Source organism: Diceros bicornis, chromosome 13 (genome assembly GCF_020826845.1).
Source record: "Diceros bicornis minor isolate mBicDic1 chromosome 13, mDicBic1.mat.cur, whole genome shotgun sequence".
Taxonomy (NCBI): domain Eukaryota; kingdom Metazoa; phylum Chordata; class Mammalia; order Perissodactyla; family Rhinocerotidae; genus Diceros; species Diceros bicornis.
In genome coordinates, this window is record NC_080752.1 from 42,677,419 (window position 1) to 42,702,420 (window position 25,002).

The window sequence follows — 25,002 nt, forward strand, 5'->3', positions numbered from 1 at the left end:
TGCTTGAAAAGGCAAAGATGTTGAAATTCACTGCAAGAGGGGAGGGGCTGGCTTCAGATAGCTGGGATCTGTGCCCCCCACGTTAACACGAGTGAAGGTCGAATATCCCACTCATTACATACTTTACAGGGCCCAATGCAAAATGAAAATGTGGGGGTCTCTGGTTCAAAAATTATTAAGAATTTTAAGACTGCAGCAGAAGAGTATTAAACCAAGCACCCAGCCCTTCTAACCCCAGCCCTCAGGACCACACAGTTTGTATGCCCATGAAGCCCGCCTTGGTCGAGTAGGTGATGAGGCGGTTGGTAGGCTGTCCTTTGGGCAAGTCCCTCCTCCTCTCTGGGCCTCAATTGCTTCATATAAAGGATTGGAAGAGATGACTAAGGACACTTTCAGCTTCACCCTTCTACAAGCTGGGAGGTTACTCTCAAGGAGTAGGAGCAAAGTTCATACCTTTGCAACTTCCAACCCCGCTAGCTTTGAGCCCAGAGCTTTCTGGAAGGCTCTAAAGCATCCAGTGACCATAGCAACTCACGCCAAACTCCTGGGCCCTCGGCTCCTCCCACCGCTTCACGGACGCGCTCGTTGATTGGCTCACCAAGTTGACCAATGGCCGGTGGAGCGGGCTGTTTGCCGCGCGGTCAATGGCCACGGGCCCGGAGGGAGGCGGGAAGAGAAGGCGAGAAGGCGGAGCTGGGCGGCGGGGAGCCTGCGTGTTTCCGGCTCCGCTGCGGAAGGCGCAGGATCGGAGCCGTTGGGCCCGACGCGACGCGGAGGAGCAGGGAGAGCGCGGGACGCGAGTGAAGAGCTCGGATCTGTGAGCGTGCCTGGTGGCCGGCGCGATGGGCGGAGAGCAGGAGGAGGAGCGATTCGACGGCATGTTGCTGGCCATGGCGCAGCAGCACGAGGGCGGCGTGCAGGAGGTAACGGCCCGCGCGGCGTCGGCCCGGCCTGGTCCAGCGGCGCCTGCCCACTCGGGCGGCCCGAGCCACGCTCCCTCCGCCCTAATCTGCCTTCGAGGGCTGAGTCCCACCCCTGGGCCTCACGGGCTTCTGGGATCCCGCCACATTCTCACCGCATCCCAGCTTCCGGTCTGGCCTCCGCGCTGCGCGACTTGCCCCCTTCGTATCAGTCTTGGGCCTCCGGCGCTCCTCAGTAGTAGTTCCTATCTTAGCAACTCCGGCGTCCCTGAACCCGTCCCTGGAAAACCCTCAGAGTCTTTGGATTCACACTCCTGCAACCCACCCCGTTCCCGCCCTTCCGGCTCCATTGCCCCTCTGATGGCCGCCCCGAAGAGCATCCCTTAGGACGAACCATCCCAGACGTTGAGATCTGCATCTACCACGACTTGGAGCGAACCGAAGAATGGGTGCAAAGAATGTGTGCCGTGGGGGGGGGGGGCGGGCGGGGTGATAGTAGCACATGGTCTTTTTAGGCCTTGAATGGGGCAGTAGGAGGCCTGTGTTCACAATTGGTTTCCACCACCTCCCAACTTGGGACCTTTCCACATCTCCAAGCCTCAGTTTCTTTGAGATAGAGCTACAAAGCCCTATTTCCTGAATATTTGTAGGACAGTAGTAGTAGTGTCTTGAAGTGGAGAACACTGAGGAATTCCCGGCAGTCAGGCGTGTTCATTCAAGTGTTTGTTGAGTGATTGATGTGTACCAGACACTCACTGGACTGGGTGTCTGGGGATATGTGAGGATACAGACATGAGCAGAAACCTGTCCTTGCCCTGATGGAGCTTAGAAAGAGCTTTTCAAAAGCATAATTCATGCATAGTGACCAGACACACATAGTGTATGAACGATAAGGACCAACCAGCATAGATTCTGGAGTTGGGTTTTTGGATCAGAAACAGAAGGTTACACATAGAAAAGCCTATCAAGATAAGTCTAGAAGTGTCATTCTATAAAGAAATTGAAGGAACTTGCCCAAGATCATCCAGAAGGCTCTTGATCTAGAGGGGACCAGACTCCTTAGGCCAGCGTGCTTTCCACAGTCCATTGCCCATTCTGTGTCTCGCTGGGGACAAGTTTTTATTGAGCTTTTCCTTCTCATTCACTCAGGTGCTTGTGGTGACCAAGGACTCCTAAGCCCTTTGGGGTGGGAAGAGTGTTACTAATTTGCAAGTGTGAAAGGCTCCCTCCCCCACCCCCTAAATTGTTGACACAAAACTGGATTTGAGAGTGAGTTCATTTTTGAGTGAATTGAAAAAGTGCCTAGAAGCAGGAATTGAAACCATTGAGATAAGTTCTAGCATCGGATTTAGAACCACTCACTTGGGCAAATAAAAAGGCTTATATGTGCTAGCCCTAGGTCACCACTAGATCTCGTCATTCAGCAGAAATTCTGCTGAGCATGTACTCTGAGACAGATCTGGTGCCAGGCATTGGGGATGTAGACAGAATAAGCCTACTTGTGAGGAGTTAACTCTTTGGTAGGGGGTCTCTTGCTCTGGGCCAGAGACTGTTAAGGATCTCACCTCCATTACCTCGTTTGATCCTCACAAGATCTGTAGAAGTAGGTCCTGCTGCTGTCCTGTTTTGCAGAATTAAGAAACTTCTTCAGGGTCACAGAGCTGATGTATGTCAGTCTGATATTCAAAACACATGCCCTTAACCACTTGGCTAGACTGGTACCCAGCCAGAGTTAGTTGGTCTTAATCTTTGAAGTGGCTTCGTTTGTTCCCTTCCTCCTACCTCTGTCCCACTAACTCGGCCACTGCCCCTCTGGATAGGCTGTTTACCATCTGGAGAGGAAAGGTGGGCCCTGGTGTTTCAAGCCCTGGATGCAGAGGAGTGGTCCATACCTTCAGGCTGCTTCTAGCGCCACAAGGAATATGAAACACAAACATACAAACAAGAAATGAGAAATCTGCCCTTCATGTGATCTAGATAAGGTCAGGTTAGACTTCCTGGCAGAAGTGACAAAAGTAGGGCCTGTTGAGGAGGATGTTTCCTTAGTTGGGAGGCTCAGGTGTGAAACAGTCAAGTCCTGAGTTTCCTCCTAGGGTAAGGAAGTTGGCTTCTGTGCACTTGAGGGGCTCCCGATATGGCATCTCCACAGTGTCGTTCTTTGTCTTCTTGCAGCTTGTGAACACTTTCTTCAGCTTTCTTCGGCGCAAAACAGACTTTTTCGTTGGAGGAGAAGAGGGGATAGCAGAAAAGGTGAGTGTTGGGAGCCACTGTCGCTTGGGCAGCTCTTCTTAGAAGAAAAGCTCACCTGGCCTTCCTTTGGCATAATAGTAATAATCTTCAGCAGAAGTGAAATGCTCAGGGTGAGAAGTTGGGGAGGGGAAACAAGCTGTCATTTATTGAAGCCCCTCTTCTTGCCAGGTCTTTATCTATCATGTCTCCCATGACCCTTCAGTGGTTCAAGAGGGGCAGGTGTTACTATCCCCATTTTACAAATGAGGAAATTGGCTTGGGGGTGTTTGGCACTTTGTCCAAAGTCTTGAGCTGAGTTGTGAGAGAGCCAGGGTTGGAACCAGAGTCTGTTGTAAAACTGCCTTCTGCCCCTGACACCATGCTTCTTGGTTCCTTTTCCACTGAGGAGGTTTTATCTAATTACTTAGCTGGGAGATGAGAGTAGGTAAATGTTAGAAATTGAGCTCAGAAGACAAGTATAGGAAAACTCAAAGACAACAATCCCAGTCTTCCCAGATGCTGTGACCCGAAGTTCAAGGATTTGGGAATGGTGTTTTGTGGTGCAGGTTCTGAGACCTTGAACTTCCTGCTGTGTACTGAGGTTGTAATTACATTTTTGAAGATTGGTAAATCATGAAGATGTCACCTCATTGAACTATGATTTTTATAACCTTGATATTTGTTTTCACTTAAACATAGTAATAAGGAAACGTAGTAAACATAGAGAAATAGTAACAAGGAGGAGACGTTTTGCAAACTGCTTTCTGTGGTTTTGGGATTCTAACAAGCTGGTATGCTTTGTAATGTTCCTTGATAATCTGAGGCTACTCTGTCATAGACATGTTGGCCTGGGAGTAGGAGTCTCAGGTTCTTGGTCTAACTGTATGGCCACCTTGATTTCCTACCAATTCTTTGGTCCTTTCAATCTTCACATCTGTAAAATGGAAGAAGGTGGCTCACTGACTTGTAGGACCCCTTCTGGCTCAAATATTCTTTCTCTATTAGCATTAGCACCTCCTGTTTTTCTGGGGGCCTGACTGCCTTATAATATCAGCAGTCATCATTCATTCATTTAATGAATATTTATTGAACACCTAACACTTTGCCTGTGTTAGGTACTATGCCAAACCCTTCCAGATTGCAGAGGTGAATACAGACATGTGCTTTGTTTTCATGGATCTCACAGGGTAGCCCCCCCCCCCAAAAAAAAAAAAAGATAATGAGGAACTGGTGGATGTTAGGGCAGAAGCCCTGGGAGCATAAAATGATGGGATTAACCCAGGTTGGGGGCTGAAGGAAGACTTCCTGAGGAAGGTATGAAAGATGAGTAAGGTAGCTGGAAGAAGAGAGATATGGATAGTATTAAGAAGTGTTCTCTCAGAAGTATCATGAGGATGATAGTTGCTGCCATATATTGGATGTCAGCTGGTCCCCTCTTAGACCTTGTCATGTTCCTTGGCTCTTTATGTTCCCTTAGAGTCAGTTCTTTCCCAGTAGGTTGGTCAAACTCTCAGGTAGGCAGAAACCTGTCCAGCCTTCCCACCTGGTCTCCAGTTGTAACACAGTAACTCCTTTGTGTTGAGCACCTACTGTGTGCAGGGCCACCAGATACATCATTTCCAAGTGCAGTGGTTAAGAGCATGGGCCCTGGAGTCTAGCAGATGTGAGTTCGAATCCTGGTCTCCCCCGACTCCCGGCTCGACAACTGTGTGGTGTTGGGTGAATCACTTTCTTTCTGAGCCTCATTTTTTTTACCTTTAAGCGGGGGTAATCCTCACTTCACAGGGCTGTTGTGAGGATAAAAGGAGGTGGTATAAATGAAGTGGCTGGCATGTGAGAATACAAGTCACGATCCCTTTTTTGAACCTCTTGGGGCCAGATGTGTTTTGGGATTTCGAATTCTTTGGATTTTAGGAGGCACTACAGTGCATATACTGTACATTACATACAATACTCCAGTCCAGAGGTCATGAACAGCATCCTGTAATGAAACATTAATATTTCTGCAGAGAAATGTATATCAATATTCATACCAAGTAGGAGATATGAAGACTAATACCCTCATGCTACAAACTTATAAAGTACAGCCCTGATGGCCTAGTGGTTAGAGTCCGGCCCTCACTGCTTCAGCGGCCCGGGTTTGTTTACTGGTTGTGGAACCACATCACCCATCTGTCAGTTGCTATGCTGTGGTGGCAGTTCACACAAAAGAACTAGAACGACTTACAACTAGGAAATACAACCACGCACTGGGGCTTTGGGGAGAAAAAGAAAAAAAAGGAGGAAGATTGGCAACAGATGTTAGCTCAGGGTGAATCTTTACCTGCAAAAAAAAAAAAAACTTCTAGTTTTTATAGCTTTTGGGGCTAGGAATTATGAATAAGGGATTGTGGATTTGAGTAAAGCCATAATGATCAAATCAGTATGTTATTGACATAGAAAGAGACAAATGGACCCGTGAAGCTGAATAGAAAAACTTAGAAAAAGTCTAGACTATATGAGAATTTAATATATCTAATATGGTAACTTAGTTCATAAGGCAAAGGATGATTTAATAAGTCATGTTGCTACAACTGGCTGTTTGTAAAAAAACCAAAAGTGTACTATCTGTTTTACTCATATGTAAAAATAAATTGCAGATCAAGAGGAGTCTTGTAAGGAAAGCTAGAAAACTATGTATAATCTTTGTGTGGAGGAGGCCTTGCAAGATTAGAAAAGTAGAAGCTATAAAAGCAAAGGTAGCTGTTTGCCTCTTCAAACATTGAGAACTTGTGTATGGCAAAAGAGACATAATGACATATAAAGTCAATTGAAAAATATTAGATTTGGAAAAAATGTGGAATGCAGAGGACAGATAAAATTTAATAGCTAATTTATTTTTATTATTATTTTTTTTGGTGAGGAAGATTGGCCCTGAGCTAACATCTGTGGCCAATCTTCCCCTTTTTGCTTGAGAAAGATTGGCCCTGAGCTAACATCCATGCCGGTCTTCCTCCTATTTTGTCTGTGGGACGCTGCCACAGCATGGCTTGATGAGTGGTGTGTAGGTCCCTGCCCGGGATCTGAACCTGCGAACCCTGGGCCGCCCAAGCAGAGCATGTGAACTTAACTACTATGGGGCTCGCCACCAGGCCAGCCCCATAATAGCTAGTTTAATATTCAGGAACTCTTGTAAATTGATGAGAAAAGGATAAACAGAAAAATGGGCAATTCTAAGAAGAGCAAATCCAAAGAGCATATGAAAAGATGCTCAAATTCACTAGTAATCGAGGAAATCTAGGCGAAGAAACAGTGAGATGCCCTTTTTTTCCTGTCAAGCTGACAAAATGTAAAAAAAACAACATTACATACAGGGATGTGGAAAAAAGGATACTCTTCAGATGTTGCTGGTAAAAGAGAAATATTGTAGCTCTTTAAAAACTTATTATAAAAGATGCTCAACATCACTAATCAGAGAAATGCAAATCAAAACCACAGATATCACCTCACGCCCATTAGGATGGCCTCTATCAAAAAAACCAGAAAACACCAAGTGTTGGAGAACATGTGGAGAAATTGGAACTCTTGTGCACTGTTGGTGGGAATGTAAAATGGTGCAGCTGCTGTGGAGAACGGTATGGCACTTCCTCAAAAAATTAAAAATAGTACCACCATATGATCCAGCAATCCCACTTCTAGATATCCAAAAGAATTGAAAGTAAAGTCTTGAAGAGAGATTTGTACACCCGTGTTCATAAGCACTGCTATTCACGATAGCTAAAAGGTGGAAGCAACTCAAGCGTCCATTGACGCGGATGAATAAATAAAATGTCCTATATACATGTAATGGAATATTATTCAGCCTTTTAAAGGAAGACAGACACACAAAAGAGCGCATATTGAATTATTCCATTTATATGAAGTTTTAGAACAGGAGTGTGTCATTTCTCAGATGTGTTGGGGGTGCACACACCCTTATCCCCCCCGCCCCCACCATGGTCAGGTTCAAGACCTCGTGCTTTTGGATTCCATTTAAATATCTCAGGGTCTTCCCTGGCCAGGCTGGTGGGAACCACTCCCCCATCACCCAGCCTAGGTCAGGGAAAGCCTGTGTTTAGGTATGCCCACTGAGCAGTCTGGGGCCTGTCTTCTAAAACTGGCCCAGCCCTTCTCACCCATTCCCCACTCTGCTGGGCTGTGGTTCCCAGTGACAGAAGCTTGACTCTGTGGTAGCCTGCCAGTTGGGACCTCTGAGTAGGCTACATACTCCCAGGGGTCTCTGCCTGGGGCTTGGCCTGGGTAAAGCTGGTGGGAGGAGACTGGGAGGAGGGGTCAGAGGCTGCTGTGATTGGATTTGACTTTGTCTGGTGGTTCAGCTCTGCCCTCAAATAACCTCCAGGAGCTAGGCAGGAACTGAACAAATGGGATGTAACATGATTCACTGGAGCTGGGAGAGGGGAGGGCCCTGCTCCCGCCTCCCCTTGGCCACTGGTTGGCAAAGGGCTTGAGTTCAAGGTCTTCCTGATTAGGGACTTGGGACGAAGGCCCTGTGGTAGAACAGCTTCTGCTGGCATAATTGTCTCTTTCTATTGACAGCAGAATGGCCTTCAGGTGGCTCATTTCTCTCTCACATACACCCCATTTTGTTAACCCATTTGGTTTGGGGGCGCTTTTGGTGCCCTTTAATCTTGTAGAGTATGGAGCTCCTGCAGTGTGGCATGAGGTTAGGGGTTTGGAGTAGTGGGAGGAATTGGCATCAAATGAATGAGAAGCCACAGGGCATTTGGTGGAACCCTAGGTCTGGGAGCCCATGGGTGACTTCAGTGACCCAGAGCCCCACGTAGACCCCTCAGCTCTTGCAGACCCCTCCATCCCTCCAGCTCTGGCTCAGAGGTGCTTGAAAGATGGTTTGTTGACCACTGATCACGTGGTGAGTACCTTGCGAGACTTCTCCAGGTGTGTGGGTCAACAAAGAGTTGGCTTTGCTAATTTGGGTATCTTCCTGGGCCTGTTGAAGGTGAAGAGGTGAAACTCGAGACATTTGAGCTGGTCCTAGAGGATAAGTAGGAGTTTGCCAGGTGACCTGGGAGTAGGGACAAGGACATTCTAGGCAAATAACAGCTTATGCAAGACTGCTTTCAGAAATAATAAAACAGAAGCACAGAGAGATGACCTCAGGGTCACACAGGTAGGAGTAGACCAGGAACTCAAATCTAGGTGTGACTCTCAAGTATGCATGAGAATTGGCCAGGAGGGCTTGTTAAAGATACAGATTGCTGAGCTACTCCCTCCACCCCCCCCCCCCCCCCCCCCCCCGGAATTTCTGATTCAGTAGGTCTGGAGTGAGGCCTGAGATATAACATTTCTAACAAATTCTGGGTGGTGCTGATGCTGCGGGTCGGGGGACCCACACTTTGGAGCTACTGGTATAAACAGTGGGGTGGAGCCATCTCTCCCATTGGTTTTTTGTGTGTGTGTGTGTGAGGAAGACTGGCTCTGAGCTGACATCCATTGCCAGTCCTCCTCTTTTTGCTAAGGAAGAGTAGCTCTAAGCTAAGATCTGTCCTCATCTTCCTCTATTTTGTATATGGGATGCTGCCACAGCATGGCTAGATGAGTAGTGCGTCAGTCCACGCCCGGGATCCGAACCTGCAAACCCTGGGCCACTGAAGCGGAGCTTAACCACTATGCCACTGGGCCGGCCCCTCCCATTGTATTTTTATAGCAGAGAAATTACTTCTCCCCACCCCCCACCAGCTGACATTGGGTTAGCCTCAGCCACGCAAGGGGTGTTGGGAAGCCATCACTTTATATGTGGCAGTGATGTGGCAAGGACTGTGCCCGGCTCTTGACAAGTGTCTGTTATATTCAATCTTCATGACAGGTGAGGAAACGGGGGCTTAGAAAATGTCAAAGTTGTTCACTTGTCCAAGGCCACACAGCCGGATAGTGACAGGTGACAATAGTATTGGGGTAGCTCTTGGGCAGCAGGGAAGCCACCTATCAGGATGTGGATTGGAAACATCCTGGGAAGGCATAGTGGGAGAGAAAGGATTTGAAATTGATAGTTCACAGGCTGAGGAGAGGAAGAGACTAGCCTCTTCCCTTAAGAAAGCTCTCTCTGGTTTCCTGCTAATGTGGCAGTTCTGGACGTGGTGCTGAGTGCTGCACGGCTAGGGCTGCGGTCAGGAGTCAGGTACACAGGTAAGAGAGACCAGTCGGGGAGCAGGTCAGGGTGGGCCTGAGAGCTCAGGAAAGGCTTCTCAGAGGGGTTGAGGCTGGAATTCTGCTTCTGACAGCCTCGCTCTGTAGTGGAGGACTTTTAGAGCACTTTTCATTTGATCTTCACACTGATGAGGAGTCTGAGACTCTCACAGGTTAAGGAATTTGCCAAAAATACAATAGCTAGCATGTGACAAACCCTGGATTAGATCTCAGGGTGTCCAACTTCAGTATCCATACTCTTAGTCACTAGACTGTGATATTTTTTAAACTAGCCACTGTTTATTGAGCCGAGTACTGCGCAGGTATTCTCATTACGACTCTGTGAGTTGGGTCTATATTACTCCTACTTTATAGATGAGAAACTGAGGTTCTGAGGGCCGTGCCTTACCCAGGTAGAGGTGGGACTGGACTCCAGGCCTTGGGACATTGTCCCCTGCCCTGACGCCTCATTGCCTTCTCTTCCTTCCCTAGCTCATCACACAGACCTTCAACCACCACAACCAACTGGCACAGAAGGCCCGGCGGGAGAAGAGAGCTCGGCAGGAAACTGAGCGGCGGGAGAAGGCAGAGCGGGCAGCCAGGCTGGCCAAGGAGGCCAAGTCAGAGACCTCTGGGCCCCAGATCAAGGAGCTGACAGATGAGGAGGCAGAGAGGCTACAGCTGGAGATTGACCGGGTAAGAGTGGACTTCCTTCCCCTGCCTCCCTGATTCCTATTGGCACTGGAAGTGGGGATGCTCTTTCCAACTGCTCTGCCCTTTGCCACAGAAAAAGGATGCAGAGAATCATGAGGCCCAGCTCAAGAATGGCAGCCTTGGCTCATCAGGGAAGCAGGTGAGGTGGACTGGGGTACTTGGGATTAGCCAGAGGTTTGGGAACTTCCAGGGACTCTCCAGCCTTTCCCTTTCTCTGGAATGCACTCCGCTACATCCACACCCCCCCCTCCCAGCTTTGAGGATCCTATCCTACTCAGAAACACTGGACCAAAGAGTCTGGGTTAAAAAACCCAAAACCCACTGGCCTTAAGCTTTGCCAGAAAATCCCAAGAGCCACAGAGGGCAGTGCTGGTACAGGTACCAGACTGGTGGGCTGGGGTGTGTGGGCCCCGCCTGGCCCTTTATGATGGTGGAATACTCTGACACATCTTGGGGTATGCTCTGCAGGGCTCCTCCCGATGACTCGAGTCCAGCTTCCCAAGCAATCTTTGGGGCATTTATTTAGCTTTCCAGAGGTTCTGATCTGAGACTAGGGGTCTCAACTCTATAGACATAGAAAAAGGAAATTGGTCATTTGGCAGCCTGGTTTTATTTTAGGACAACCCTGCTCATGGCCACCTTGTGACCTTCTGCTCTGTGCTGGGCCTTCTTCCAGAGTCCCTTGGCTTGGACCCCCAGCTGGATCCTATGCGTCTATCTATGACTGTCACAGTCCCCCAGCTGGGTCCTTTGTCATATGCTATAACAGTCTGAGCTCTCAGGCAGAGATCAGAACCAGGTTTAACTGCTGGCTCCCAGTGGGCCATAGAGTGGGCAGGGACCAGGTCTTTTTCATTTTGTGGCTCTATGCCCAGTGGGGTTCAGTCTGTGTCTGTCAGGTAAGTAGCTGAGCACCCCAACTATGAGCAGGAGGTGGAGGAGGATGAAGAGGAGGAGGACGAGAAGGATAAAGGGAAACTGAAGCCCAACCTCGGCAACGGGGCAGACCTGCCCAATTACCGCTGGACCCAGACCCTGTCAGAGCTGGACGTGAGTGGCAGGGACCAGGGTGGAGTTTAGGGAGCCAGCCTGGGGCCCCTCCTGACTGCCCCTGCCCCATGCAGCTGGCAGTGCCCTTCTGTGTGAACTTCCGGCTGAAGGGAAAGGACGTGGTGGTGGACATCCAGCGGCGGCACCTCCGGGTGGGGCTCAAGGGACAACCGGCGATCATTGACGGGGAGCTCTACAATGAGGTGAAGGTGGAGGAGAGCTCGTGGCTCATTGAGGACGGCAAGGTGGTGACGGTGCATCTGGAGAAGGTGCGAGAGGCCCGGCCTCCTGGCCTGCATCTCGATAGAGGAAGAGGGGAGGGCGTCTGCTCATTCGGGGACCATGCTGGGGGCCTGGTGGGCATATCTTATTTAATCCTCACAACAAGACTTTTTAAAGTAGGTCTGTCCTATTTTAGAGTCAGGAAAAGGGCAGCTCAAAGATTTGGCCAGGCTCCTACCTCTAGGAAGGAGTGGAGTCAGGATTGAAACAGTCTTTGGTCCCAAAGCCTTTCTTCCTATTAGGCTTGTACAGGCATTCACTTCAGCAAATACCTGCATACCTACTATGTGCCAGAGACTGTTGTGAGTGCTGGAGAGAGAACAAGAACAACACGTAAACTCTGTGGCCTCAGGACGCCTATGTTCTCTCCCTACAGAGAGATGGGACACGGACACCAGTAAATAAACGTGGTCTCCGTGAAGTGCCAAGGGTCCAAGGAAGGCTCCCCGTGGCACATGAGGCCTGTCCCAGCCTACCCCGATGGCGGGGTTGCCTCTCACTCACCCGTCCATGCCTGTGCACTTGCTTTTCCTCCCACCTAGCATGTCCTTCCCTGCTTTTTAATTGGGTGTCCTGTGTGTCCCTTAAGGCCAGCCCAAGTGTCACTCTAACTTCTCTCCCTCCACCCTAGGTGAATATATCTCCCTCTACGCTTTATTCTTCCCCTTATGCTGTTTTGTACTGTCCCTCTGCCACTGGGGAGGGCAGAGGTCTTGCTCATCTTTCCCCCAGGTCCCAGCACAGGCCTGCCTGGATCCCAGGTGCAGGATGTGCATGGGAGAGACTTTGGTTCTGGAAGGGTTGGGGGTGGTTCCTGGGGCACAGTGAGCTGCCTCCTATCCCCTGGTGGTTCTCTTTCTTCCTCACAGATCAACAAGATGGAGTGGTGGAGCCGCTTGGTATCCAGTGATCCTGAGATTAATACCAAGAAGATCAACCCCGAGAACTCCAAGGTGAGCCCTGGCTGCTTGGGGGAGCTTTCGCTGGGAGGTAAGGGGCCTAGGAGGCTCCAGAGCTTCACTATCCCTGTCACTGCCTGCCCCTAGCTGTCAGACCTAGATAGTGAGACCCGCAGCATGGTGGAAAAGATGATGTATGACCAGAGACAGAAGTCCATGGGGCTGCCCACCTCAGATGAGCAGAAGAAACAGGAGATTCTGAAGAAGTAAGCAGTTTGGGCAGGGGTGGGTTTGGGGGCTTGGGGGGCGTTTGGGGCTTGGACCTGGGTGACAGCAGCGAGTGGGTCACTGAGCAGGACACAGGAGCTGCCCTGCACCTTCCAGGATGAGCCAGCCAAGTTTATGGCTTTATAGCCTTGGCTGGCCTACCCTGATCAGTTGCTGAGGTCATCTTGAGGGCAAGGCCACCTCCGGGTAGGAAGGAAGAGATAACAGGCGGCCATTGCCACCTACAGGAAAACAGTGCCGGTATTGGCACTTCAGCTTCCCAGCCTCGGGCTCAAATGGGCCTCAGAGACCCTGGGGCCCCACCCCTGCCCAGCCTGGCTCCAGGTTGCTCAGGGTTCTAAAGAGATTAGACCTCACATGGGGGGCTAGGAGGAAGGGACTAACTTTGGGGAAGAGGGATGGCCTGTTTCACCTCCTTCCTGTTCCCTCCCCAGGTTCATGGATCAGCATCCGGAGATGGATTTTTCCAAGGCCAAATTCAACTAACCCATATCTGCCTCCCTGAACTCTTGAGGCTGAGCCCCTAGCCATCCACCTTCTCCCCCCCCCCCTTCCCTGGGACTTGGGGGCCTCGGGGCTGGGCAGGCATGGGACTGGCCCAGGCACACAGGTCCCAGGGTATCATGAGAGAAGGGCTGGGGCATTGAGGGATCTTGTCCTCCTCAGTTGGCTTATTGTTACACATTAAAACTATTTACCCAGTTCTCCCTGTGTCCTCTTCCTTCTGGCCTTTCCCTGGAGTACAGGCCTCTATGGCTGCTCCAGGGAGCTGGGGGCTTGGCTTCTAGCCCAGATTCTGCCATGTGACCTAGGGCAAGTCTTTGTCCCTCTCTGGGACTGCTTCTCATTACTTAAAGAGAAGATTAAAACAAGACTTTTAGTCTGTTATGATTCTGAGCAAAGGTGAGGTTTTCTGGCTACAGGGACCTGAACATATGTCAGATTCTCAAAGGGGCCCATGACTCAGCAAAGTGTAAGACCAGCTGGACTAGTTGATTCCGATTTCCTCTCTAAGACAACTTCCCTCTGTGGTGGGTCTGTTCTTCAGCCCTGGATCAACTGTTTCTAAAACTACATACTGTTGTTTCCTAGGAGCAGAGGGCAGCAAAGGCTCGGGGGACTGCCCAGGCCTCAGACCTGCTGTGTGTGTGTGTGTGTGTGTGTGATGCAGGGACCTGGCCGGGAGGCAGGGTAAAGTCCAGTGGGGCCCTATTGTTGGTGTCTCTGACCTGGACCTCTGCAGATTTTAGGGCTTCTCGGAGTCAGCTGCGGAGGCAGTGCTAGGGCTGGAGGGGTGCTTGCCTCTGCCCAAATCCAGCCCCCACAGCTGACCCCTGCCGAACTTCGGAGGTTATGGTTACAGTCAGAATGGTTAGACTGACTTGCCCAGAGTGTTCTGTCAGTGGGCTGAGGGCAACCCTTGAATTTCTGGAATACAGCATGTCCTTTCAACATTTCAGAACAGCTTATGAAGGACTTAAAAGAAGCTATGCAGTACATAGCTTTGTCGGTTTTCCAAAATTGATAAACTCCTTTTTTTGGGAATGCTAGTAGTGATTTTCAAGGCTGAGTTTGGAATATAGTGCTCTAGGGCCAAGGCAAGGGTGAAGGGACTATGGCACCACTCTGCTACTCTGTCCAGCAACATCCCTGGGCTGCAGTGCCCTGTGGTGATTTTCCATTGTGGAGAGGCCTTGACCTGGATGACACAGCAGAGCCTAAGGAAAGGGGCCAGTTTTATCACTGGTACTGGGCCCTATGCTCATAGCCCCAAGGGACCATCCTGTGTGTCCAATAGGAAACTGGATAGACAAGTACAGTTTTAGTTGTCACTTTCCAAAGGGTCCCCATGGGGACAAGAAAAAGGGCTGTGGGGCTGCAGGTGAGGTGGAAGCAGAGAAGGGATCCTGGATACCTTCCAGCTTTTTCATCATTCAAGAATGGGCTGGTGGGCCTGCTCTGGCCTCACTGCTGGAAGACGACTAACAGACACTCCTGTGTGAGAGGAGGAGATGAGTAGGATCCTTCTGAACCCAGCTGGGCTCCAGTGACCAAACGAGGAGACCCTGCTTCTGCCTCAAGCAGATCAGCTTGCCGGCTTTGGGGCAGAATTGCCAACAGGCCAGTTTCCAGAGCCACAGTTAACAGCTGCGTGACCCATTAAGTTCCTTGACCCCTCTGAGCCCTAGCCGCCACCTCTGTGAAAGAAGAGTGACCCCACGCCAGGATTGTTGGGAAAGCTAAGAAGATAACAGTGAACCATAGTGCCGTGTCAGCACCAGGGAGAGGTGGAGGGAGCAAGAGGTATGAGGCTGGGTGGGGGCTAACAGCGCTCAGGGATTTGGGGAAACTGCAGGGATGGCAGAAGCAGACCAGCCTGCTGGCAGTGAACTGGGGCAGCAGGGGGTGTCCAGACCAGCCTGCCTAGAAGAACCTCACAGTGACAGAAACCACTTGTGAGACCTTTCTCAGGTACAGACACTGCTTGGCTCTACATCCTGGAACGCACAGTGAACTTGAGAGGTGGGCATTACTGTTCCCATTTTAGCCTTCTGACAACACTAAGCCAGGCTGGACACTATCCTGTCTCCTGCTCCAGGCAGCAGTCAGGCAGATGGGACAGAAAGGACAGTACCACAGCCGAGATGACCAGGCAGACGTCCGTTACCTTTGTACTTGCAACTATGGTCATGTTAGCGTGTAGAATATCAGCCAAGAATGAAACTGCTCAACAGAACATAATGTGGAGTGGGCACTGCCCACAGAATTCCACAGGCCTTGCCTGCCCCTCAACCCAATCCATTTAAGACAAGCTTCTTTTAGCTGTCACCCCCCATCTTGGGGAAGAGGACGTTTGCATGATGGGTTATGGGGGTATGTTATGGGGGTAGTAGAGTTGGGATTCAATCCCAGAAGGTAACCCCTAAGTCTGTGCTTCCCATGACCCAGGCCACCTGGGCAGGAAGAAATAGGCCCAGGCAGAGGTCAGGCCAGCTAGGGATCCAGGAGGATGTGGGCACCATGGCCCAGTGAAATGCACATAGTCCAGGAACCAGTCAGCCAAAGTGGGAGGAACCAGAGTGGGTACTGCTTCTGGGTTTGTGGCCAGCCTTCCCCAAAAGGGGGTCCTGGTCCCCCTCTTCATGGTGTAGGCTGTGCTTCTCTCAGAAGGGGTTGCAGCCACTAGGCCCGGCAGGGGTTAGCAGTACACCTGGAGCAGGGGTGCCCCTGATGAGTCTGTGTCGGTGCCCTGGAAGGACGAGTCGTGGCTGGCTGGGAATCCTGAGGGGGAAAGGAGGAGGAAACAGAGGCTCAGAGAGGGGAAGAGGCTCATCCAGGTCCATGGGCAGGGAGAAGCCTGCTGAGAAGGAGCAGAGCAGGACTTGAGCCTGGATCAATCTGATCCTGGCTGGGTGACCCACTCTGTCTTGACCTCTCTGAGCCCCAGCACTGCTCTCTGTAAAAAGGTAATGACCCCACTCCCAGGGGCTTGTGAAGGCCAAGAAGACAGTAAGAGAAACCACGCAAGGTGCCTTTTCAGCACCAGTGGATGACCTCCCACCCTCCACTTTCCTCCCCAGCGACTTGGGCTTAGATGCTGGTTCTGGGTACCTTCCCCCTGCTGGTTCAGGGGCAGCCCCCTGAATCTTTCCCAGTTGAACCCTTTAAGCCAGCTTGCAGGATTGGGATGGGGTCTGTGGCTGCTCAGGCTTCTCGTCCCTTTCTGAGCCCATCCTCACCCACCCCAGGAGAAAGCTGGGTGGGGGCATATGGGGGGCCCCTAGGACAGTCCCCTCTCCTCTCCACACTCCTCATCAGGTCAGGACCAAACCTGGGGCTCCATAAGGCCTCAGCTTTCTGGCGATGGCATCTGCAGTTGTCTCCTGGGAGATCTGCACTGTGAGTTCTAGGAAGGGAACATGAGGGGGCAGTGGTCATTATCACATTCTTTCAACTCTACTCCCTACTTCTGCCCCTAGCCCAGTGAGAGAAGGGCCACTCACCCCAGGGCTGGGCTAGAGAAACAATGTTTAAAACAAAGAAACAGACAACTTGTGTGTGTGTGTTTGTGTGGTGAGGTTTTGGTTAGGCCACGACAGAAATCCAAATTCATACAGGTTCCTGGGTCCTGTTAACCAGGCTCGGCCTGGAAGCTACTGTGGCAGGTGGTAGCAGGGGATAGAAGGAGACTGTTAGGGAACGTGGAGGAGTGGAGGAAAAGGAGGAGGAAGAGCAGGGCCTGGCTGAGGGGTGGACCAACAGTGGCAAAGACCCCAGTGCAACCCTCCCCTGGCCAGAGCCTCCTCCACTTTGCCCCTCAGCCCTGTGGGGCCCCACCTACCATCCTGGCTGAGTCCTGAGCCCATCATGGTCTCATGGCCACTGTCAGGGGCAGCAACAGCAGAGGCAGCAGCCCGGGTTGACCGCCCCTCTGTGGTCTGCGGGCGAGTGCGACTCTTTCGGGTACTGATGCGAATGATGCCGCGTACCAGGCGGCCCTCAGCATCCTGCTCATCCAGGTGGTAGTCCTGGGTGATGCTGCTGATAAGGTCCGAGATCTTACTGGTCTTCTCCAGGAACACAGTGTCTGATGTGCACTTGGCCAACTCATCGATCTGGTGTACGCTGAACAGCTCCGTAAGCTTCTTGAAGATGAGCACATCGATCTCGCGGCTCGACATGGAGCCACTGCCTATCTCAGGCAGGTCCAGGTCCGACTCATGGAAGGAGTAGTACTCCTCGGAGCCACGGGGGCTGCTGGCAAGGGTGCTAGGCAGGCTGTGCCGCATGGGTGGGGGCTCAGCCAACGGCTCCTTGCAACAGGAGTCCACATCAGGGGCTGGGGAGGTGGCGCTGCGGTAGGGGTATACAGGGATGCCTTTGAGCTTGACGTCAGGGTAGCTGAAACTGCTACCCATGGTTGTCTTGAGCCGCTGGCCATCCCGCCGGCTGGGAGGTGCACAGTCGGGGCTGGGGGGCACTCCATTGTGCTCCTTGGCCCAGCTGGCTTCGGCAGCCCCCTCAGGGGAGTCCCCAGCAGACAAGCAGGGGCCACAGCCCCGCACACAGGCTCCACAGCGCTGGAGGCAACCCCGGCAGCGGCGGAAGCAGAAGGCAGCCTGGCACCAGTCCCACACCCAGGGTCGCCAGAGCAGGCAGCAGGCTGGGGGCTCGGCAGCAGGCTCAGCAGAGCCAGAGATGAAGGTAAGGCTCTCGGGCCCATGGTGGCCAGGGTCCTTGGGGTCTGGCCTACGGGTGCGGCGGCTTGGTGGGGGCTGGGATGGCTCATCATATGTCTCCAGGCACAGCTCTGTTGGCCGCTCCCAGGGACCCAAGCGTGGGGGCCCAGACGATGGGCGGGGGTGTCCGGGGCGAGGCATGGCTCATTGCGTGGTTTGTTACAGCCAGGCACCTGTCGGGGTGAGGCCAGGAAGGAGTCAGGATTAGAGGTCAAGGGCAAGCTCCTGCGCTGACCTGAGGAGCTTCAGACTTCTGGTTTCTGAGAGGCCTGTGATGTGGACAGGCCCAAATATGCCCTGGAACTCTAACCCAGCGTTCCCTCCCTCCCCAAAGAGGAAATTCTCTCTGCAGTCTAACCTACATGTCAAAATCTCCTGGGACTTCACACCCATTGGGATGGCTACTATTGAAAAAACAGAAAATGACAAGCATTGGAGACGGTGTGGAAAAGCTGGAACCCTTGTACATTACTGGTGGGATTGTAAAATGGTGCAGCTGCTATGGAAAACAGTATAGCAGTTCCTAAAAAAATTAAACAGAATTACCAGATGATCCAGCAACCCCACTTCTGGGTCTATACCCAAAAGGACTGAGAAGAGATACTGGAAGATATTTTTACAACATGTTCACAGTAGCATTATTTACAATAGGCAAAAGGTGGAAACAACCCAAATGTCCATTGACAGATGAATAAATAAACAAAATGTGGTATATACAAATACAATGGAATATTATTGAGCCCTAAAAAGGAATGAAATTCGGATACATGCTACAATATAGATAAGCCTTGAAGACATTATGCTAAGTGAAATAATCCTGACACAAAAGGACAAATATTGTATGGTCCCACTTCTATGAAATATCTAGAATAGTCAAATTCATAGAGGCAGAAGGTAGAAGGGTAGTTGCCAGGGGCTGGGGGCAGCGGGGAATAGAAAGTTAGTGTTTAATGGCTAGAGTTCAAGTTTGGAAAGATGAAAAAGTTCTAGAGATGGATGGTGGTGGTGATGGTTACAAATCAATGTGAATGTGTTTAATGCCACAAAACTATAAGGTTAAAATGATTTTTAAAAAAGTTAAAATGGTAAACTTTATGTTATGTATATTTTACCACATAAAAAGAAAAATCTCCTGGGATCTCACTTTCTGGGGAATAGTCTCCCCCAGTTTCTTCCTACTGCTGGTAAGCCCACCCAGCACAGAGACTCTGAGGCTGCTCAGCAAATGCCTTTCCATGCGACTTGCTACAGAACCTGATCATTACCACCTTCCCCTTCTTCTCCTCCTCTTTCAAATCAGACAAGAGACTATAACAGGTCCCCCATCAATATGTCAGTCTAGCTCAGATTTGCTCTTCTTGCAACATTTAACACCAAGCACTGTTTCGCTTCCTTTGATTAGACAAAAAGCCAAGGCCAAAATACATCTTCTTTCCCTTTTTGACTTAGTTGCTAGCAAGCTCAGAACTAAGACTTCATTCATCCCATAAACACTGAGCCTGGCCCTGTGTCAGGCACCGTAGAACCAAAGATGAATGAACTACAGATCGTTCTTGTGATGCACACATGGTTTTGTAGAGAAAAAGATGCTTAAAAGCTCATAAGATGGAACATGTAGGATATATGAGGCATTACGGGAATAAATAACTCTGCCTGAGGGAGTCAGGGAACATCATGTAAGTGATGTATTTGGGAGGGTCCTTGATCACATGTAGGGGTTTACTGGGCAGTAACTATCCTTAGCCTGGATTTTCTGAGACACTGATCCCTTATCTTTTTATCCCTGATTTAAAGGCACTGGGGTCCTAGAACTGGTGATGTGTGAGGAGCCTGGGACTGGGCATTAGGATATCTGTGTTCTAGTCCCAGATCTGGCCCTAGTAGGCAATATGGCAAATCAATGCCACCTCCCTAAAGAGAGCTACCATCATCTCTCACCCAGATACAGTCAAGGCCCCCATTCTGGCCACCTCCATTCCTTTCTACTAGCTGTGGCCAGTGAGAATGTAAAAAAAAACACAAATCTGGAGAAACCTGGCAGATACCACTTTAATCAAATGGTCAAAGTTAATATTACCAATAATGGGACAAACTGACATCATGTGCCTCCTGATACTGTGCACTAAGAAGGATACAACATCACTTATGAAATATTACTGCCAAAAATGCATACCCTGAATGTAATCATGAGGAAACAGCAGACAAGCCCAAGTTGAGGGACATGACAGCTAAATGCAATGTGTGACCCTGGATTGGATCCTAGATCAAGAGGAAAAATTAGAAATTGGATAATGTGGATAATTGGCGAAATTTAAAAATAGACTTGTATATTATTTAACAGTTTTATGTCAATATTAAATTTCCTGAATTTGATTACTAGGGTTATATAAGGCAACATTCCTATTCTTAGGAAATATACACTGAAGCATTTAGGGGTAAAGGAGCATGATGTCTACAACCTAATCTCAAAAGGTTCCCCCAAAACCAGAAGGTGTATGTGTAGGGAGAGAAAGGGTGGGGGAAGGAATGTTAGCCATGGTGAATGGGGATGAGGAAGATATAGGAATTAACTATTCCTGCAACTCTTCAACCCACTCCTCCAGCACTCCTTCTCCAAGGACCTTCAGAACCCCAAGTCAGATGGGAGCCCCTCTCCCTACAGCCTTCTGCTAGGCTCTCTGACAGCTGGGTCAGTTTGAAGATAAGCCTATATGACCCCGAGGGGCAGGGACTGTGTCTAATTGCTTTCTGCCTCAGCCTGGGGAACAGAGTTGGGTACAATAAGTGCTTCAGGGAACTGACAGATTCTGTGTGACCTCAGGGTAAAGCCAGGACCACTGGGTGGAAAGAAAAAGGACTTAGGCTCTAGGCTGACCAGAGAGGGGGAGTGGGGGGGGGGGCGGGAGAAGGAGCAGCAGTCTGAGGGAAGGAGGGGTGGAAATCCCCTCTCCAAACCTGTGCAAACTGAAATTGCAATAGGGAACTCTGAAGTCCCTCACTATCCAAAAAGGCAAGTGGTTAAAATCTTTGCCTTGGTTTGAGCAATGTGGGGGTGGGTATGGATTCATTCATTCACTCAATTAACAAATATTTATTGAGGGCCTACTGTGTGCTAGACATTGTTCTAAGTTCAGTGGATACAGTGGTAAAACAGACAAAATTCTCTGACCTCAGGAGCTTGCACTCTAGTGAAAGTTAATGATTGATGGCTTACATTGTTCTAAGTGCTTTAAACGTATTAAACCAATTAATCTCACAACCCTATTTGTAGCCATTATTATTATTATTGTTTTTATTATTACTATACTGAGGCACAGAGATGTTAAATAAGTTGTCCAAAGCCACACATTTATTTGTATTCAAGCCTGGCCCAGACTCTTATGCACTACCGCATCCCATCTATTACTTGGGAGAAAGGGGGAAGTCAAAGCTGCCAGCTGCCAGCTCCATGGACAAGCCTGTGCCCAAAGAGGGCCCAAGTAGGGAGTCCTGAGTCTTCCTGGCTCAGGCCTTAGATGAGGAGGGTGGACACATCTACACTGTTTCAATTATACTGAGCTCTGGGGTCCCTGGAGTTTGTAAGAACATCAAGGGGTTACTGATGATAGGGTCACTGTCTCCTCCTCCGCCTTCAAGGCTTTAGGATTCACTACTATTCATTAAATTCATCCAACAAATATTTACTGAGCACCTACCATGTGCCCAGCACTATGCTAAATGCTAGGGAAACAGCAGTTAACAGGACAGAAACAGGCTCCAGTCCAAGAGGACGTTCACTTTTTTTAACACTCACAATTGCCCTGTAAGTATTATATCTCCACTGGACAGATCAGGAATCTGAAGCTCAGAGAGATGAAGTGACTTGACCAGAGACATCTAGCAAGAAAGGGATGGTGAAGGATTTGTACTGTGGTCCTCCAGACTCTGGAGCCCATGTACTTTCTCTCTCTCTTTTTTTTTTGTGAGGAAGATCAGCCCTGAGCTAACATCCATGCTAATCCTCCTCTTTTATTTTTTGTTGAGGAAGACCGGCTCTGAGCTAACATCTATTGCCAATCCTCCTCCTTTTTTTCCCCAAAGCCCCAGTAGATAGTTGTATGTCGTAGTTGCACATCCTTCTAGTTGCTGTATGTGGGACGCGGCCTCAGCATGGCCGGAGAAGCGGTGCGTTGGTGCGCGCCCAGGATCTGAACCCGGGCTGCCAGTAGCGGAGCGTACACACTTCACCGCTAAGCCACGGGGCCGGCCCCCCATGTACTTTCTCTTTACCACGCATTTCAAACAGGGGTGGGATGGAGGGAAGGGGAGCAACACCTGGGATAAGGACAATGCCTGGCCTCAGTCTCCCCCTCCTCTCTCGGCCCTGAACCCTCCTGAAGTCAAACAGCCCATTTTGTCCAGGCTCTGTCTCCCCCTCACTGCTGCTGCCCACCCCTCCAAAATCCTAGGAACACTGGTCACTTGGTTTAGTGAGGGGGAGGGTCCCTGTTTCTATTGTGGCATGGGGCAAGACTCTTGGCCTCACTTTTCTCATCTTTAACAAGGGGAGAGATGAGTATTCTTCATGGGCCACCTTGAGGTTTAAATGAGATATGGCGTCCAGGGGCTTAGCAGGGTGCTTGGCAACTGGGAGGGGCTAGGTTACTGGGCGCCCCAAGGCACTGCAGGTATCTTCCCAGGGATCAGAAGGTCCCAGGCCCCAGGCGCATCCTCCCTGAACTTCTCGTTGATGCTCTCCCCATCCTCCTTAGTCCTGAGAACACACACACTCAGGAGTCTGTCTCCATACCGCCCCCTCCTCCCAAGGTCCCCAGGACAGGCCTAGCCGCACCAGCCTCCGCCCCACCCCCGTGCCCAGCCGAGTCTTGCACACCTGGCCGGGAGGGGCATCCCAGCCCTGCTCACGAAACAGCCGTCGGCTCTAGCGCCGGGCATCGGTGTATCCTCGACCTCCTGCCCCAAAGGGGCAGCCCGCGACTCCCGCATTTGCAGGCACCTAGTCCCGGGGACAAGGAAGAACCAGACCCTAGCACTGCCCCTCGGACTAGCACAGCCCCTACACTAGCAGTGCCCTCTGGGCGAGCACCACCCTCTCCAGCTGCAGGGGCCCTCTGCCCGCGGGAGGACCCAGCCTCTTTACCGCCCTGACACTGTTCCTCAGGGTAAGCACGGCCCGCTCCCCAATTCCGACACTGCCCCCGGGCGAGCATGGCTCCCTCCCCAAGCCAGCGCAGCCCTAAAGGCGAACACGGCCCCCCGTGTGCCCGCCCAGCCCAGGCGCCCGCTCAGGCCGCTCCCCGGCCCAGCCCGCGCACCCCGGAAGTGGGAGGGTGGCTCCCGAGGAACCGGTCTCGGGACCCTCCCCCGCCCCGGCGCAGCCTCGGGGGTCTTTCCACAGCGGTGCCGCCCCGGTTCGCGCCCCCTCGGGCCTGCGCGAGGCTTACCTGTCCCGCCAGGTGAGCTGCCTCCAGCTCGGCCCCTCCCCCCGCCCCCCTCGCCGCTCACCTGGAGCGCAGGTGAGCGTCTCGCGGGAGCGCTGCACGGGCCGCCGCTGGGGACACACTTCCTGCCTCCGCGAAGCGCCGCCGCCGCCGCGCACCTGGGCCGAGACTCCGCCCCAGGCGCTGGGCGGGCGCCGGGGTCAGGCTTGGTCTCTTGGCTCGCGGACACAGAGAGCCGCGCTTGGCCTAGTCCGGGTAAGTGAGGCCTGACGTGGAGAGGCGCTGCGGCTCAGTCTCCTCTTCTGTTAAATGGGCAGGTGGTGCTAGCAGTCTCTGAGCGCCTGGGAGCCCCTGCCAGGCATTAAAGGCCCAGCTCAAAGCGCATGTCTCCTGGGACGCCTTCCCTGACCCCTAGGCCTGTCTGGTTTTCTGTTATACAGAACAGTTCTCTGACCTGCTTTATCATAATGCTCAGCACACCGTTGTTTTCTTATCTTCTGTCTCCTCCTTTAGCCTCTGACCTTGAGGACAGGGTCAGGTCTTGTTCCCAGTGTTCCGGGGGCCCAGTGCAGGACTGGGCTGTACTAGGTGCTCAGCAGATATTCTCTATTGCATAAACCGCTGGGCTCTGAGTTCTTCCTTTGCCATGAGGCAGAATTGGGGGCCGGGATCCTCTGCTTACTGGTCAGTTCAACTTCTCTGTTTGGGGAAATTGGCAGGAGAAGACAAGTACCTCTGCTCTGCTGCCTGGGAGTGGGGTGGAGGAGGGGACTGGGCTGTGCAGTCCTGACAGACCTCCCGGATCAGCAGAAGTGGCTAAAATGGGCCATGATCACCACATCCTATGGGGTCTCTGCAAGAGGCAACATCGTTGGGTGGCAAGAAGTTAGGGCTCAGACTGTCCTGGGTTCCTGCTCCCCTTAATAACTTAGTAACAACAATAGCGCCAATAAACAAGTGACTTTTAGGGAGCATCTCCAGGATCCGTGCTAAACCCCTTACTTTCATCTATTAATTAGTCTTTCCATTAGTCTGTAAGGCAGGCCAGGTGTTATCATTCCTATTTTACAGATGAGGTTTAGGAAATAGAAATTATTTGCTCAGGTGCAAACCTTGTGGCTTTGGGCCAGCACTTTCTTTCTCTAAGCCTCGTCTGTGGAGATGATAGTACCTCTCTCCAACTGGGAGAATTAAAAGAGATAATGGATACAAAGTAAGATAAGAGATGACTAGGGTACAGATTGGTGAAGTGGGAAGAATTCAGTACTGCTTAGCCCCCTTTCAGTTCCCCCACCCCCCAGATGGAGATACTGCCAATTAGGACAGAACCCTTTTGGTCGGCCCTATTTGGGTTGCCAAGCCCTCCCCTTGCCCAGCCAAGGTGGACACTTCTTGGAAGATGATTCCCATGGCAACTGGGGGGTTTCCTTCCCTATCTCACCTCTCAGGGCACCATCATCTCATTGCACAGGTGCCCTACCGTGTGCACACAGTAGGTGTTCAGTTTTCACCAGAGACCCTCCATGGCAGCCCCTCCCACCACATCTTGTCTACCTTCTCACCTGGGGCAGGTGGCACATTGTATCCTCACCTGGAGCTCAGAAAGTGAGTCGCATCGTGTACAGTTGAACATCTGTGTACCCTAAGACCCAGCAAGTCCATTCCTGGGGTATAGCTACAAGATTGTACATGTGCACCAGGAGACATGTGTAAGAATGGTAGTAGAAACATTGTTCACAGTAGCCTCAAACCAAAA

The 25,002-nt window shown here is 51.1% G+C and overlaps 2 protein-coding genes across 4 annotated transcripts; one reads left to right on the forward strand and one right to left on the reverse strand.

Moving 5' to 3' along the window:
* Positions 1-748: 748 nt before the first annotated feature.
* NUDC (nuclear distribution C, dynein complex regulator) lies at positions 749-13,269 on the forward strand. The gene is made up of 9 exons (XM_058553346.1): positions 749-923; positions 3,093-3,170; positions 9,825-10,028; positions 10,120-10,185; positions 10,977-11,096; positions 11,171-11,365; positions 12,248-12,331; positions 12,425-12,543; positions 13,000-13,269. Exons 1-9 carry the CDS (start codon positions 843-845, stop codon positions 13,049-13,051), a joined length of 999 nt encoding a protein of 332 aa, XP_058409329.1. The 5' UTR covers positions 749-842; the 3' UTR covers positions 13,052-13,269.
* Positions 13,270-15,400: 2,131 nt separating this feature from the next.
* KDF1 (keratinocyte differentiation factor 1) lies at positions 15,401-23,274 on the reverse strand. 3 transcript variants are annotated; one of them, XM_058553340.1, is made up of 4 exons: positions 23,250-23,274; positions 16,908-17,978; positions 16,398-16,472; positions 15,401-15,847 (listed from the first exon to the last, which is right to left on the reverse strand). In XM_058553340.1, the coding sequence occupies exons 2-4, from the start codon at positions 17,944-17,946 to the stop codon at positions 15,765-15,767; spliced, it is 1,197 nt and encodes a 398-aa protein (XP_058409323.1). In that variant the 5' UTR covers positions 17,947-17,978; positions 23,250-23,274; the 3' UTR covers positions 15,401-15,764. The 3 variants fall into 3 exon arrangements, with proteins under 3 accessions (XP_058409323.1, XP_058409324.1, XP_058409322.1); XM_058553341.1 differs by lacking the exon at positions 23,250-23,274 and adding an exon at positions 21,599-21,687; XM_058553339.1 differs by lacking the exon at positions 23,250-23,274 and having other exon boundaries at positions 16,908-20,376.
* Positions 23,275-25,002: the final 1,728 nt, after the last annotated feature.

Bases quoted from the DNA above. Each gene is read 5' to 3' on its own strand.
- NUDC (XM_058553346.1), top strand. From the start codon at position 843: ATGGGCGGAGAGCAGGAGGAGGAGCGATTCGACGGCATGTTGCTGGCC. The intron at 924-3,092 runs GTAACGGCCCGC...GTCTTCTTGCAG, and splicing joins ACGAGGGCGGCGTGCAGGAG to CTTGTGAACACTTTCTTCAG. The intron at 12,332-12,424 runs GTGAGCCCTGGC...GCCTGCCCCTAG, and splicing joins TCAACCCCGAGAACTCCAAG to CTGTCAGACCTAGATAGTGA.
- KDF1 (XM_058553340.1), bottom strand. From the start codon at position 17,946: ATGCCTCGCCCCGGACACCCCCGCCCATCGTCTGGGCCCCCACGCTTG. The intron at 16,473-16,907 runs GTAGGTGGGGCC...TTCCCTTCCTAG, and splicing joins CTCAGGACTCAGCCAGGATG to AACTCACAGTGCAGATCTCC. The intron at 15,848-16,397 runs GTTTGGTCCTGA...TTTCCCCCTCAG, and splicing joins GAGGCCTTATGGAGCCCCAG to GATTCCCAGCCAGCCACGAC.